The following is a 13,867-nucleotide window of genomic DNA, read 5'->3' as shown; positions in this document are numbered from 1 at the left end:
TAACATTCTGCTTTGCAGTCTGAAAATACTTTTTAGATTTTAGTGTTTAGATGTTTGTATCTTCCTTATTTCAGTGCATTATTTTTATCTTCATTTCACTTCAGGTTCTTCCCCCTCCAGCTGGTTATGTGCCTATTCGTACTCCAGCTCGCAAACTTACAGCAACTCCCACACCATTGGGTGGTATGACTGGATTCCATATGCAAACAGAAGATAGGACCATGAAGAGCGTTAATGACCAACCATCTGGAAATCTTCCATTCCTAAAACCAGATGATATTCAATACTTTGATAAACTATTGGTAAATGAGATTTTATTGATACTGATTTAATGTCTCCTAATATGGGGCTGGAGATGGTAGAAAAACTGTGCATTAATTAATATATTTGTAATTATTTATAGGTTGATGTTGATGAATCAACACTTAGTCCAGAAGAACAGAAAGAAAGAAAAATAATGAAATTGCTCTTGAAAATAAAGAATGGTACACCTCCAATGAGAAAAGTAAGGCATTCTTCTGATGTGGACATACCACTCTCATTTTCAAATACTGTAATTTCCTTCCCATTTATTTTCAGTTTCCCAGTTTCACCTCTTTTTTCCCTAAAACTGCCCATGGGCTTGCTCCAAGCTGCTTCTTAAGGACTTTTATTTCTGTCTGTTATTTTTTCCTTCTCATCTAGCTCTTGCTTTCTCTCTCTCTTGTTTTCCCCTTATTTATACCTCTTAATTTTTGTATTGGTCACAAATGTATTAAATAATTCAGTAAGTATTTGTTTTATAATAATTACATCTATAAAGCATTTTGTGACACATTTATATGAAGGATGTTATATTTATTGTATCTTAAGATCATTGTTCCAAATGCATTTCTGGCAACAGCATGCATAAATCATTTGAAATCAGTAGAATTGCACTTGATTATGGCTTGATTTTGCTCATTACATACAAATGTTGTATTATTTTGGTTTCATTCTGTGTGGTTTAATTCAGAGGGGTTTCTTTTTTTAGGCTGCTTTGCGTCAGATTACCGATAAAGCTCGTGAATTTGGAGCAGGTCCGCTGTTTAATCAGATTCTACCTCTGCTGATGTCACCAACACTTGAAGATCAAGAACGTCACTTGCTTGTCAAAGTTATTGATAGAATCTTATACAAACTGGATGATTTGGTCCGACCATATGTACATAAGGTCTGTTTCAGTGAAATTTACTTGAATATTTAATATTTGTTTTATGAATGCGTTCTCTACTCTATAATAGTTACTTTTCTGTGGCTCAGATTTACAGATGTTTATACATCCGTGCATTTGAATCTTCATTTTTAAAAAAAATATTTACATTATCAGTAGGAGTGCACAGTTAGAGCACAGTTAGAGATAGACTGTCCTCTTTAGACGTTCAGAATTTAATACTAAAATGATTTTATATAGTCATTTACCAGATTTCATTTGCAGAATATCTTTTATAAATTGTATGAATAACACATCAAAATATAAAACTTAAAAGCAAGGCGGTCTGGAGTTAATTGTATATTCATGCGCTGGAAGTGAAAGATTGTGGTGGCTGATCCATGCAATATCGCTGGTGTTGGCATCCTGTCTTAGAGGAGAAAGGTCTAGAAAATCAGTATGTGAATTAATGTTGAATGAGGGGGTAAAGGATTATTAAGGGAGATGATGATGATCTTTTGAATTTAATGAGCGTGGGAACCATTGAATCACCATGTTAACCAACCTTTTCTTAGGGCTAGAACTATTGAAGTGGACAATAATACTTGAGTTGAGAGAGATTAATTAATTAATATAATTTGAAGTGTTAATTTGTTCATTTGTTACTCTTTTCAGATTCTTGTGGTCATTGAACCACTGCTGATTGATGAAGACTACTACGCGAGAGTGGAAGGCAGAGAAATTATATCAAACTTGGCTAAGGTAATAACACTGCAGTGTCCTTCCTTTTTGTACTGAATATGATAGTGTTATAACTAAAATGTAACTGTAACTATTTGACCTAGAGTATTCTGCTTTTTAGTATTGAAAAAGTAATGGTTATATGTGATAAGAAACTTACAAACCAGCAAAAAAGTTAAAAGTTCATCATTCCTGTACGCAAGTATATATGTTTTATTTTTTGTCTTTCAGGCTGCTGGTTTGGCTACAATGATCTCCACCATGCGACCTGATATTGATAACATGGATGAGTATGTCCGAAATACAACAGCTCGAGCCTTTGCTGTTGTTGCCTCTGCTTTAGGCATTCCTTCTCTGTTGCCCTTCTTGAAAGCTGTATGTAAGAGCAAAAAATCCTGGCAAGCTAGGCACACTGGCATCAAGATTGTACAGCAAATTGCTATTCTTATGGGCTGTGCTATCTTGCCTCATCTCAGAAGTTTGGTTGAAATCATTGAACATGGTACGTTCTGTTTTTGTTAAATGTTTTCTCTAGTTTGTACATAAGGCTGTTGGTTAAATTAAAGACTCAAATTCTTGAATGTCAGGCCTAGACTTTGTAATTCTAATAGAGACTATATCAGAGTATTCGTCTTTCCTTTTTATAGTTTTTGTCAAGATTTTGGTCTCTAGGCTGGTTTAAATAACTGTAATAAACCTTTATATGTGAGTCGTTATGGCTATAAAGCACGGAAGACAATAACTTGAAAATAACTAGTACTTCTAATTTCTTTTGGACTATTAATCCTTTAGTTCTTATGTAGTATATTTCTTGCTCTTTGGACCATGTTTTGACTAGTAGATGACAAGAATACTGTTTTGATTCTTTATAACTGCATATTATCCTGCGTTCTCCATCTCTCAACAAGTCTTGTATAATTTAAAGTATTCTCTGTATTAATGGTTAAATTACGGAGAACCCTTGGAATTCAATGAGCAAAGTGCGAGCCAATTCTAATTGAAGAAGTTTGTTTATTGATACAATAACATCCACATGTATCGAGTTCACACTACAGCACTTGAGATGACTTGTATTGTAATTGCTTGTTTTAGTGAAACATCTGCTGGTCAGTTTTAACCACTGTATTATGGAGCTCTTGGGACTTCATGTTGAGAAGATCTGGAATTCTAGGGACTGAAATGTTTTAAAATCCACAATAGAGGCACTTCATAGATTGTAAACAATCCATTTACTTTTTCTGAAATGTTTTAAAAAATCAACTTCTGCAGTGTTAGAGCACAGCCTGATGTAGTTGGGTGTTTTGTTTCAATTCTGTTTTCTCCAAGTATTACAAAATAGCATGAGGTTTTTCATCTGGATTTCCCCTGCCCATGACTTCTCTACAATGATTCCTTTTTGTTAAATAGCTGCCCACTATCTTTCCTGAAGAGGCCTGAATCTTAAGAGACATTTGAAGCTGAAACTCCTCATTGTTTTTGATTTTTAGAAGTTTAGCGCAAACAGTTCTCTGTGTAAACAAGACTTTTTAATTCCAAAATAGATATTGAAGGTTTGTGCCAGGAAATGCTGAGCATAAGATGGAAAGAAAAAGTGGGGAGCGTGCTTTTACGCTTTAACAAAAGAAGAAATTTCCCCCTCTTTCCTGTCCTCTTGCCCACATTCCCCTGTTTTTCCACAGTAATTCAAGCTCCGTGGAATGGTGTAAGAAGCACTTACTGAATATAACTTGTTTTCCAGGTCTGGTGGATGAGCAGCAGAAAGTGCGCACGATCAGTGCTTTGGCGATTGCTGCTTTGGCTGAGGCAGCTACTCCTTATGGTATTGAATCATTTGACTCCGTTCTAAAGCCCTTGTGGAAGGGCATACGTCAGCACAGAGGAAAGGTATCTGTTTCTTCTCATCTCTGTATTTTGAATGTAAACTGCTGTATACGTTTTAATACCCATGACAAATATATTATGTATTAAAATAGGGTCTGGCTGCCTTCTTGAAAGCTATTGGGTACCTTATCCCTCTTATGGACGCTGAGTATGCCAACTACTATACCAGAGAAGTAATGCTAATCCTTATCCGAGAGTTCCAGTCTCCTGATGAAGAAATGAAAAAAATTGTGTTAAAGGTATGTCAAAATCACTTAAACACTGTCAGTGTAATGTTTAAAGTAAACTTGATATTACTTGTGATTTGGATCAATAAAAAAATCTGTCATAATAACCATTCTTCTAAAAAAAAAATGGTCTACAGCATTAAAACTTGTATTTTTATTCCCTGCTAGGTAGTAAAGCAGTGTTGTGGTACAGATGGCGTTGAAGCAAACTACATTAAAACAGAGATTCTGCCGCCGTTTTTCAAACACTTTTGGCAGCACAGAATGGCACTGGACAGACGAAATTACAGACAGGTATAGTTTAGTTTGGAAAAGATTTTAAACTGCTTTGAATTAAATTTATAAAATGGTGTATATAGAGAGATGTTTGATGATGGTGAATTTATTTTTGACTTTTTCAATGCACCTTGAGATGGCGTTCACTTTGGGCAGAGAGACATCGTGAGATGTGGATAGATGATTAAAAGGCTCAGCATTCTTAAATGGGATACAAAACATTTTGTGTCTAGTTTACCGGTTTGAATACCAGTCAGTTGGTAGTGCAAAAGTAATTACCATCTGATGGCTTATTTGTGCTATGTAAAATGACTGGTTGGCTTCGGTTTCTAATTGATAGGTGTCCCCATCACAAAAGTGTTACCGGTATTAGCTCAAATAAACACCCAAGTTGATAGTCTCAGAGAGGACTTAAATGCTCCACTTTCCATCCACTCTAGTATTGGTCCTTCCAGTTGAGAGAGATTAACACTGCAATATGTTTTAAATCATTTTCAGTCCATCCTAACAGGAAACAAACTCTGGAAATTCACCCTATCACTGTGAATGACACAAACTCCCATTTAAAAAAAAAATGTTTTTAACTATGCGGGCAATACATCCACCTCTCACATTAGTTAAAAAACAGCATGTTTTGTAATTTTTAATTGTCCATGCAGGGAAAACTCCCCCACTCCCTAACTTGAAGGCAAAGAACAGCCAAGTGGATTAGTCCATTTGCAATAATTTTTCTCAGGATATAGACAAGAATGTGAGATTCTGGAAATTTTTCTGCTTACCCACAACCTTAAAAATGGCTTCCTGTAACTTGGTTGTTGCCTGAGAAGGGTTATTCTGTTCTTGAGAGTAAATGATATCTGCATGATGCCCTTTCTCTTCTTGTACCAGGCAAAGGATTTCACAGGTCATCTTAGAGGTTTTAGGAAGTCTTTGTAAACTATCGCTCTCTGATTATTTTGCCCAAAGCTATATTTTTATGTTTCAGTTGGTTGATACCACAGTGGAGCTGGCAAACAAAGTCGGAGCAGCAGAAATTATTTCCAGGATTGTGGATGATCTGAAAGATGAGGCTGAACAGTACAGAAAAATGGTTATGGAAACAATTGAAAAAATAATGGGGAACCTGGGTGCAGCAGACATTGACCATAAACTAGAAGAACAACTTATTGATGGTATCCTGTATGCCTTCCAGGAACAGACCACAGAGGTATTGTTAGAAGATGCTCTTAGCAGTTAACTTATTTAATTTAATCTGTTTACACTGTTCTGGAAAAATTAGTACACCAGACCCTCGCTAGAACGCGCATCTATATAGCGCAAATTTGCATATAACGTGGTCGCGGCCATGGCTCCCAAATTTAATTACTTTAATTGTAGTTCATTTTAACGCATTCCCCGTGTTAATGCGGTACCGCGCATGGATCCCAAATCCCGCATTCTAGCGAGGGTCCAGTGTATTTACACTTGAAATCCAAACAAGAATTATGTGGGTTTTTTAATTGGAACAAAGAGCACTGAAATTTGTAAGGCAGTTCTGGAATATTGAAGTGGCATATATTATAAAGGTTGTAGGTACAAAAGGAGTTCAGTAGTAAATGGACAGTTGATATAAGAGAGACAAAGTGGGCAATGTAATACCTTTTATTGGAACAACTTGTGTTTGTGAGAGAGACAAGCTTTTGAGCTTACATAGAGCTGCTCTTCTGTGTAAGCTCAAAAGCTTGTCTGTCTCAGCAAAAGAAGTTGGTCTAATAAAAGATATTAGCTCTCCCACCTTGTGTCTCTAATATTCTTGGACCAATATGGCTACAATAACACTGCATGCAATTAGTGATGTAGTTGATCTTACTTTTCTAACCCGTTGTTGTTGTTGTTGTTCAGGACTCTGTGATGTTGAATGGCTTTGGCACAGTTGTTAATGCTCTTGGCAAACGAGTTAAACCATACTTGCCCCAGATCTGTGGTACAGTTTTATGGCGTTTGAACAACAAATCAGCCAAAGTTAGGCAGCAGGCTGCTGACCTGATCTCACGTACTGCAGTTGTCATGAAGACTTGTCAAGAGGTATTTATTTCTCCCATTCCTCTTTTCCATAGAAAGTCATTTTTAAATTAAAGAAAAGTGAGAGAATTTTTGCTAACTTTTACATCTTGTTACTTGGTTCTAGGAAAAACTGATGGGACACTTGGGTGTTGTCCTGTATGAGTATCTGGGTGAGGAATACCCTGAAGTATTAGGCAGTATACTTGGAGCACTTAAAGCCATTGTGAATGTTATAGGTATGTGGGGGTTTTTTGTGCCAGAGGCAAGTAAGGAAATGGGTGAGTGGGGCAGGGGTGGGGAGAGTTTAAGAGAATCTGAGACTTAATAAGGTGTCATTCTGTTGAACAGGTATGCACAAGATGACGCCACCAATTAAAGACCTGCTGCCAAGACTCACACCTATCTTGAAAAACAGACATGAGAAAGTACAGGAGAATTGTATCGACCTAGTTGGGCGTATTGCTGACAGGTGAGGAGTTGTGGTATACTTCTGAAATGCTGTGACATGTTAATTGCTTACATAGCAGGTCACAACATTTACCCACTTTTAATGTTTGATAATTTAGTTATCAGGTTTGGGATCTGGATTTTATAAATCTTTGGGGCTATTGGAGTTTCTTAAGCTTTATTACAAAGATTGTTCATATTAACAGTTCTTCATGATTAGTAAAATGAAATATGTAGATACAAAGTATGATCGATCAAGTATGCATTTGCAGTCTTGTATACTATTTAAATGATATTATTTGCTACTGTTAGTCTTTCATTGGTTTGCCAGTTTACATAGATTTGATGCAGATCATAGAATGAAGCTTAATTCTATATGTGGGTTTGGGTACTCTTTTATAAAAAAAAAAAAAAAATTCACATAGCCATCCAATTAACTGTTTAAAAAGAGAAAAGGTGAGCCTATGTTCCTGTGTTAGTAGCATAGGTGTACATCTTGTAATCTGTTTTTTGCTTAAAAAAGGAATGATTTCACTAAAATACCTGCATTTCCTTTCTTATCCAGGGGTGCAGAATATGTTTCTGCAAGGGAATGGATGAGGATCTGTTTTGAACTGCTGGAGTTGTTAAAAGCTCACAAGAAAGCTATCCGACGAGCCACAGTGAACACTTTTGGTTATATTGCAAAAGCTATTGGGTAAGTATGTTGCCTTGATACTGAACAGCATGTGTAGGCCTTTTCTTTAGAATGGTGGTGATTGTGGGTCTTGTTGAAAAAATAACATTGAATTTCTTTTGGACTTAAAATTTCAGCCAAATTGTTTAAAATATTTTTTTTTGTACTTCGTTTTATTCACTTTATAGAAGGTAAACTACAGTCAGTTATGCTTCAGTAACATATGCTGTTTTAATGGACATGGGGCTGGTCTACATTAGTGTTAAGTACATCGCTCAGGGCTATGTAAAATTTCACGCCCTATGTGATTGATTAAGCCGATTTAAGCCCCAGTCTAGACACCGCTAAGTTGATGGTATAATTTTTCCATTAACCTACCTATCACCTCTCCACCCCCTTACATCGCTGTATTAAGTGTCTACACTACAGCGCTAAAGCAGCACTGCAGCTCTGCCACCATAGAGAGAATTTTTGCACTATGTAGGGTTTCTAGTGTAGCTTTTAGGGCAGACATGATTAAAATACGTTTTTATGTTGGTTGAAAGATAAAGTTAAGTTGTAGCCATCTTATTCCAGTGCTTGTACTAGAATGGTTATAATTTTATAAGTTTATATGTTTTTCTGATTGAGAAATTGGAGGAAATGGTACAGTCAGGTGTTTCCTGGGTCCTTTCATACAATCTTGCTCTTGAGATTGTGGTTCCACAAGTCTCTTCCATTAGTGTTTTCTGTAATAAAGAACTTCAGCAAAGAAATTGTTTTTGCTGTTAATTTGTATTCCCAATTTATAGTCTTGGCACAGACTGTAGATTGAAGCTTAATTCTGTATAAATAGTCTACATATTTTTAGCAAATGGTCAGCCATCCAAATAAGCAATCTATTGAAAACAGATACCTTGTATCTAGAAGCCCTAAGATTGGGACCACATCATACAAGCACTGTACACCCTAATCCAGCTAACACTTAGCATGTGTGTAATTTTGTGCAAGAGCATAAATGTTTGCAGGATCAGGGCTATAGTAACAGAAAATTCTTACTCCAAAGAGTGGAGGTAGCTAATTTGAGGCAAGATACAACAACTGAGTTCCAAGTGGTGAAGGATGGATGAGGGTCATGAAAAGATCACACGTACTTACGTTAGCTATTGCAAAACTCACTGCCTTCTGCTAGTTCCAAATCAGCTGTCTCTCACTGAGATACAATCTATTATTGACTGACTGATTTCTGACATTAAAAGTAACTTAGTACATATTTACAGTTTTTCACTGACAAACTTCTGCATTTTGTCTCTTCCAGACCCCATGATGTGTTGGCTACACTGCTAAATAACCTGAAAGTACAGGAAAGACAGAACAGAGTATGTACTACAGTAGCAATTGCTATTGTAGCTGAAACATGCTCACCTTTCACAGTACTGCCTGCTCTGATGAATGAATACAGAGTTCCAGAACTGAATGTCCAGAATGGTGTATTAAAATCTCTTTCTTTTCTGTTTGAATACATTGGAGAGATGGGAAAAGATTACATTTATGCTGTTACACCATTGCTTGAAGATGCTTTAATGGACAGGTTAGTAATTTATTGCTTAGGATACTTGTAGTCACATTCAGGATCTCCTTGTTACATTAAACACACTTCCATCCCATGCCTGGTTCCTCAACAGCAGAAGAATGTACATGTAGATAATTGCTTCATCAAAAACGTTAATAGAATAACATATATTTTAGCTTGATGTAATTCAAGCCAACTTTCTCTGTGTTCCAAACAACTATACATTCCTTTTTTGAAGATTAAAAGTTTGCAAAATGAGATCATTACAGAATGATTGACCCAGGATTTACCATATTAGGACTACTTTTAATCAGTTATTTTTCTAGGCTATTGAGCAGCATTAAATGATAGTAATTTCTCCTATGAAACTGTTAGATAATTTTTTATTAGCTGATTTGAAGTGTAATTTCTCTGCCCCATGCTGTTTGCAGGGAAGAACAGACGAGTATCATCAGAACTTTTTAACATTCTTTGTGTCAGAAAAGCATTATTATTAGGGCCCTACCAAATTCATGGTCCATTTTGGTCAAGTTCAGGTCATAGAATTTTAAAAATAGTAAATTTCATTATTTCAGATTTAAATAGCTGAAATTTCACATTGTTGTGATTGTAGGAGTCCTGACGCAAAAAGGAGTTGTGTGTGGTGGGGTCACAAGGTTATTGTAGGGGTGTTGCGGTACTGCTACCCTTAATTCTGCACTGCTGCTGGTGGCAGCGCTGTCTTCAGAGCTGGACTTCCGGCCAGCAGCCGCCACTCTCCAGCTGCCCAGCTCTGAAGGCAGCACCGAAGTGAGTGTGGCAATACCGCAACCCCCCTAAAGTAAACTTGTGACCTCCCTGCAACTCCCTTTTGGGTCAAGACCCCCAATTTTAGAAACACTGGCTGGTCTCCTCCATGCAATCTCTATAGTACAGGGTTAAAAGCACACACGGCCAAATTTCATGGGGGGACACCAGATTTCACAGTCCGTGATGTATTTTTCATGGTATTTGGTAGGGCCCTAATTATTATGATTTCCAACAGAAAGTTTTATTTGCAAGTGAACTTGTTAAATAAACAGGTTATGTTTTCTTTGCAGAGACCTTGTACACAGACAAACAGCCAGTGCTGTGGTGCAGCATATGTCTCTTGGAGTATACGGATTTGGCTGTGAGGATTCTCTGAATCACTTGTTAAATTATGTGTGGCCCAATGTGTTTGAGACATCTCCTCACGTCATTCAGGCAGTTATGGGTGCACTGGAGGGCCTAAGAGTTGCCATTGGACCGTGTAGAATGCTGCAATATTGTTTACAGGTATGCTTACTTACGTTGGGGTGGCAGGGAAAATAATTTGTCAAACCTTGATACTCAACAAGGAGGAAACACCTGTAAAGCAGAAATCCCAAAAGTGTGTTAAGGATGATAATTGACATCAGCTTCAGTATTTGCAGTGTAATGTTGCCTTACGCCCCAGAAGTGGGAGAGTAATAGTATTACTTTGTGATTCAAACTATAATTGAAATACTGTATTCAGTTCTGCACACTCTGTTTACATATTTCTGGTGACAATATTTAGGGAGTTTAGAGAAGTGAAATGAAAGTAATCATGGGGCTGCAGAAAACACGTAGGGAATGAAAGATGAGGTTGATGATGGGAAAAATGAGTTTGACTAACTTGTAAGGGTATAACTATCTGCAGATGCTTGAAGGTAAATACAAAGGACTGAGAGGAACAATGGTGGTGTAAGAGAAAATAATGGATGAAATTAAATTGAATTTAGGTTAAATATCAGGAAACAAGCTGATAGTGATTAGTGTTAGTGCGTAGAATGGTCTGCTCATCTTTCAAGACCATTAAAACTAGATAGCTCAAAGCACTGGAAAACTAGACTGTAAGATAGGAAATATTCTCTCAGCACTGGGTTTGAATATTGTTTATTAGTGAACATTTATATTATGGTAGCATCCAAAGGCCCCATTGCTATACTGTCATAGGCAATAGATGCTTCTTGTCCTGTGAGCTTTGCAGTCTAATAGACAAAACAGACAAAAGGCAGGGGAGTGAGGATATAACGCACAGGGAAATGAATACAGTGAGGAACTGACTCTGCTTCTTTAGTGCATGTCTGGTGTTTTGTTTTGCTCTTTAAGATGGTAGGGTGAGGAGTGAGTAGGAATAAGGGAGTAGGAAAAGGAAAGAAAGGGCAGGGGGACATCTGCCGTTTCTGTTTTGTATTCTTAATTTGTATTTTCCTCACTGAAACTACTAAGCAATAGATTAATATTTCCCTAGAGCCTTAAAATTCTACCTGTCCTGAAGGGAAGGGGATGATGATAATAAAAACTTAACTCTTGTGTTCCATGTGTTCATCTCTGTGCTGTACAAAGGAGAAACTGAGTAGCATTATCCCCACTTAACAACTTGAGGAAACTGAGGCACAGAGAGGTGATGTGACTTCCTCTGGGACACAGCAAGTTAGCACAGCCAGGAATAGAACTTGTGTCTCCTGCTGACGTCCAGTTCAGTGCTATATATACTGGAGTTTGGGCTCTTCGCCTTTCTAAAGAGAGCAAAACAACCCAGAAACTCATACAGTGGAGAGTACATACATCTGAAGAACAGATGAGACTTAAAGGGTGCAGAACTCTAAAATTTGAATATTTCCTTTCTATACGAAGTAATGACAAATCATTGTTTCTTCATTAGAAAGTTAAACAAGAATAGCAGTAACAGGAGAGAGTTCAGTGTGTTTTCTCAGCTCAGACTTTTAGTTGGCATTTATTTTAATATCTAAACTCCATTAAAAATAATTGCTTAAGGGGTTTTTTGGTTTTATTTTTACTATTATGCATAACTCACATACCAAGTGTGTAATGTACATTGCTTGTTAATTTTATATTTTGTTTTATTTTCCTAGGGTTTGTTTCACCCTGCCAGGAAAGTCAGAGATGTGTATTGGAAGATTTATAATTCAATCTATATTGGCTCACAAGATGCCCTGATAGCACATTATCCAAGAATCTACAATGATGAAAAGAACACCTACATTCGTTATGAACTTGACTACATCTTATAATCTTATTGTTCAGTCGTTTGTGTTTAATGCACAGCTGTTCCACACTTAAACTTGCTTCAAATTTGGCGATGTAAAATTTTAAAACGTTGCAGATCAGTATTGAGCTGGTCAGAGGAGGAGCTAGAAATCCATTAGCATGATTTTTAAATAATCTGTCCTTTTTTTTATGTTAAACAGTTAAAGCCAGTAGTGACCAAGAACACAGTGTGATTACACAATGTACTGGAGGGATTTCATTTTGGATTCATCTTTATGAAGATTTAGATTTCATTCCTTGTGTTTAAAGGGGATGTTTATTTGAGAAATAAACATTTGTGTATAAAATACTAATTTGTGTGTGTGTTTTTGGACAGAGAGGCTTGTGAAACGAATCTCTTTGATAGATTGTTATGCATTTGTTTATGTAAAAAAGGTGGCGTACATTTTAACCCTCATTTTGTTATCCCCTAGTTTTGAATAAATAAGAAAAATGTATAAACTGTAGTTCATGTGTGTATCTTTTATAATGGGATAATGAAAATGTACTGTAGCTGGTTGCCATAGTTTTCACATTCTCTTTGCATGGAAACTATGGCTTTTAGTTACTGCTTGCTGTCAGATTGCTTCAGTCAAAATTTCATGGCTGTGAAGATTAATTGTGTTGTCATTGTAATAAAAAAAAAGCTGTTTCTAGATGGTCTAAGTAAAAATGCGTTGTCAGTTGAATGTGAACGTGAATCTGTTTCATAGCCTTTTAATCTGTGTATCTGCTCAGGATGAAAGTGACCAATGTAGTGCTTAGATCTGATTTAGGCCAATTGGATATTTGTCAGAAAAACAATGCTTGTAGTACCTGACTTTGAGGCAGCTGCTGGGAGTGCTGAACAAATGGACAGGAATTATTGGAATCACTTTGTCCTTCCCAGCTGTCAGTTATAGGGGAGGGTAGAAGAAACAACTTCCCTTCTTCCTGTTCACCTCCAATTATACATAATCCAGCAATAAAAAAATAAGTGGAGAAAGGACATATTGTAAAATGGAGACATGGAAAACCACACAAAACATGGGATGATGTCCTGACATTGCCATGTAAGGTTACTGTTGTGATGATGTCATTGCATGTTAATGAAATACTTGAATGAAAACAGGAATGGTGAGATATCAATGGCATTATTTTGTGAGTGATTGATAAGGTTGCATTCTCCCTTCATATTTGAATTCTAATGTTCTAGCTAATTTCTTTCTGCTATTTGTATCAATGCACAACATACTTTTTCCTATTTAGCATATAAGCAACTATTGTTTATCCTAACTTTCAAGGCCACTTAATATGTCATCTGAATTGTCATTTTGTTTTTTAAACTACTTGTGTGTGAGAAATTTGCAACCCTATTTCTGAGGCAGATCATTACTTGTTACTTTTTCTGACAATATTGATTTTTGTTGGGAACTTAAAATATGACCATAATAATTCTACTTGCACTAAACAGTCTGTCGCTATGGAATTTATTGCATGACAACAGCTGAGATGGTGGCTTTATAGTTCAGGAGCTCTTTTCCTCACAGAACAACAAGCAGCATTTTTATATAGTATCATTTGAACTTGTTTCTAGATTTTCTTGTTCAGCAATGCTTTCTTTGCATCTCTATAGGGCCTCTCACTTTGATTTCAAAGCATTATACAAATACGATAATGCAATTAGTCTTTCAAGAGCCCTGTAAAGTCGGTCAGTGTAAGTCTCCCTTTGACTGGGGAGGGAGAAGGTGGAACCTAACTGCAGTGAGGTTAAGAAATTTGCCCAACATGTCTCTGGC

The 13,867-nt window shown here is 36.6% G+C and overlaps 1 protein-coding gene across 3 annotated transcripts in view; it reads left to right on the top strand.

Moving 5' to 3' along the window:
* SF3B1 (splicing factor 3b subunit 1) overlaps positions 1-12,745 on the top strand; it is a 41,857-nt gene extending 29,112 nt beyond the window's left edge. For all 3 annotated transcript variants that reach the window (XM_034786526.1, XM_034786527.1, XM_034786528.1), the window contains 16 exons: positions 105-302; positions 404-505; positions 1,013-1,192; positions 1,847-1,933; positions 2,144-2,414; positions 3,651-3,796; positions 3,886-4,032; positions 4,189-4,314; positions 5,282-5,503; positions 6,178-6,360; positions 6,464-6,575; positions 6,688-6,808; positions 7,352-7,483; positions 8,760-9,032; positions 10,094-10,310; positions 11,915-12,745. In XM_034786526.1, coding sequence (XP_034642417.1) covers positions 105-302; positions 404-505; positions 1,013-1,192; positions 1,847-1,933; positions 2,144-2,414; positions 3,651-3,796; positions 3,886-4,032; positions 4,189-4,314; positions 5,282-5,503; positions 6,178-6,360; positions 6,464-6,575; positions 6,688-6,808; positions 7,352-7,483; positions 8,760-9,032; positions 10,094-10,310; positions 11,915-12,073 — 2,676 coding nt within the window. In that variant the 3' untranslated portion in view covers positions 12,074-12,745. The remainder of the gene's footprint in view (positions 1-104; positions 303-403; positions 506-1,012; positions 1,193-1,846; positions 1,934-2,143; positions 2,415-3,650; positions 3,797-3,885; positions 4,033-4,188; positions 4,315-5,281; positions 5,504-6,177; positions 6,361-6,463; positions 6,576-6,687; positions 6,809-7,351; positions 7,484-8,759; positions 9,033-10,093; positions 10,311-11,914) is intronic.
* The last annotated feature ends 1,122 nt before the right edge of the window (positions 12,746-13,867 follow it).

Source organism: Trachemys scripta, chromosome 11, assembly GCF_013100865.1.
Source record: "Trachemys scripta elegans isolate TJP31775 chromosome 11, CAS_Tse_1.0, whole genome shotgun sequence".
In the NCBI taxonomy this organism is placed as follows: Eukaryota; Metazoa; Chordata; order Testudines; family Emydidae; genus Trachemys; species Trachemys scripta.
Note: the sequence above shows the minus strand (reverse complement) of the source record. Positions and strands in the feature narration are given on the sequence as shown.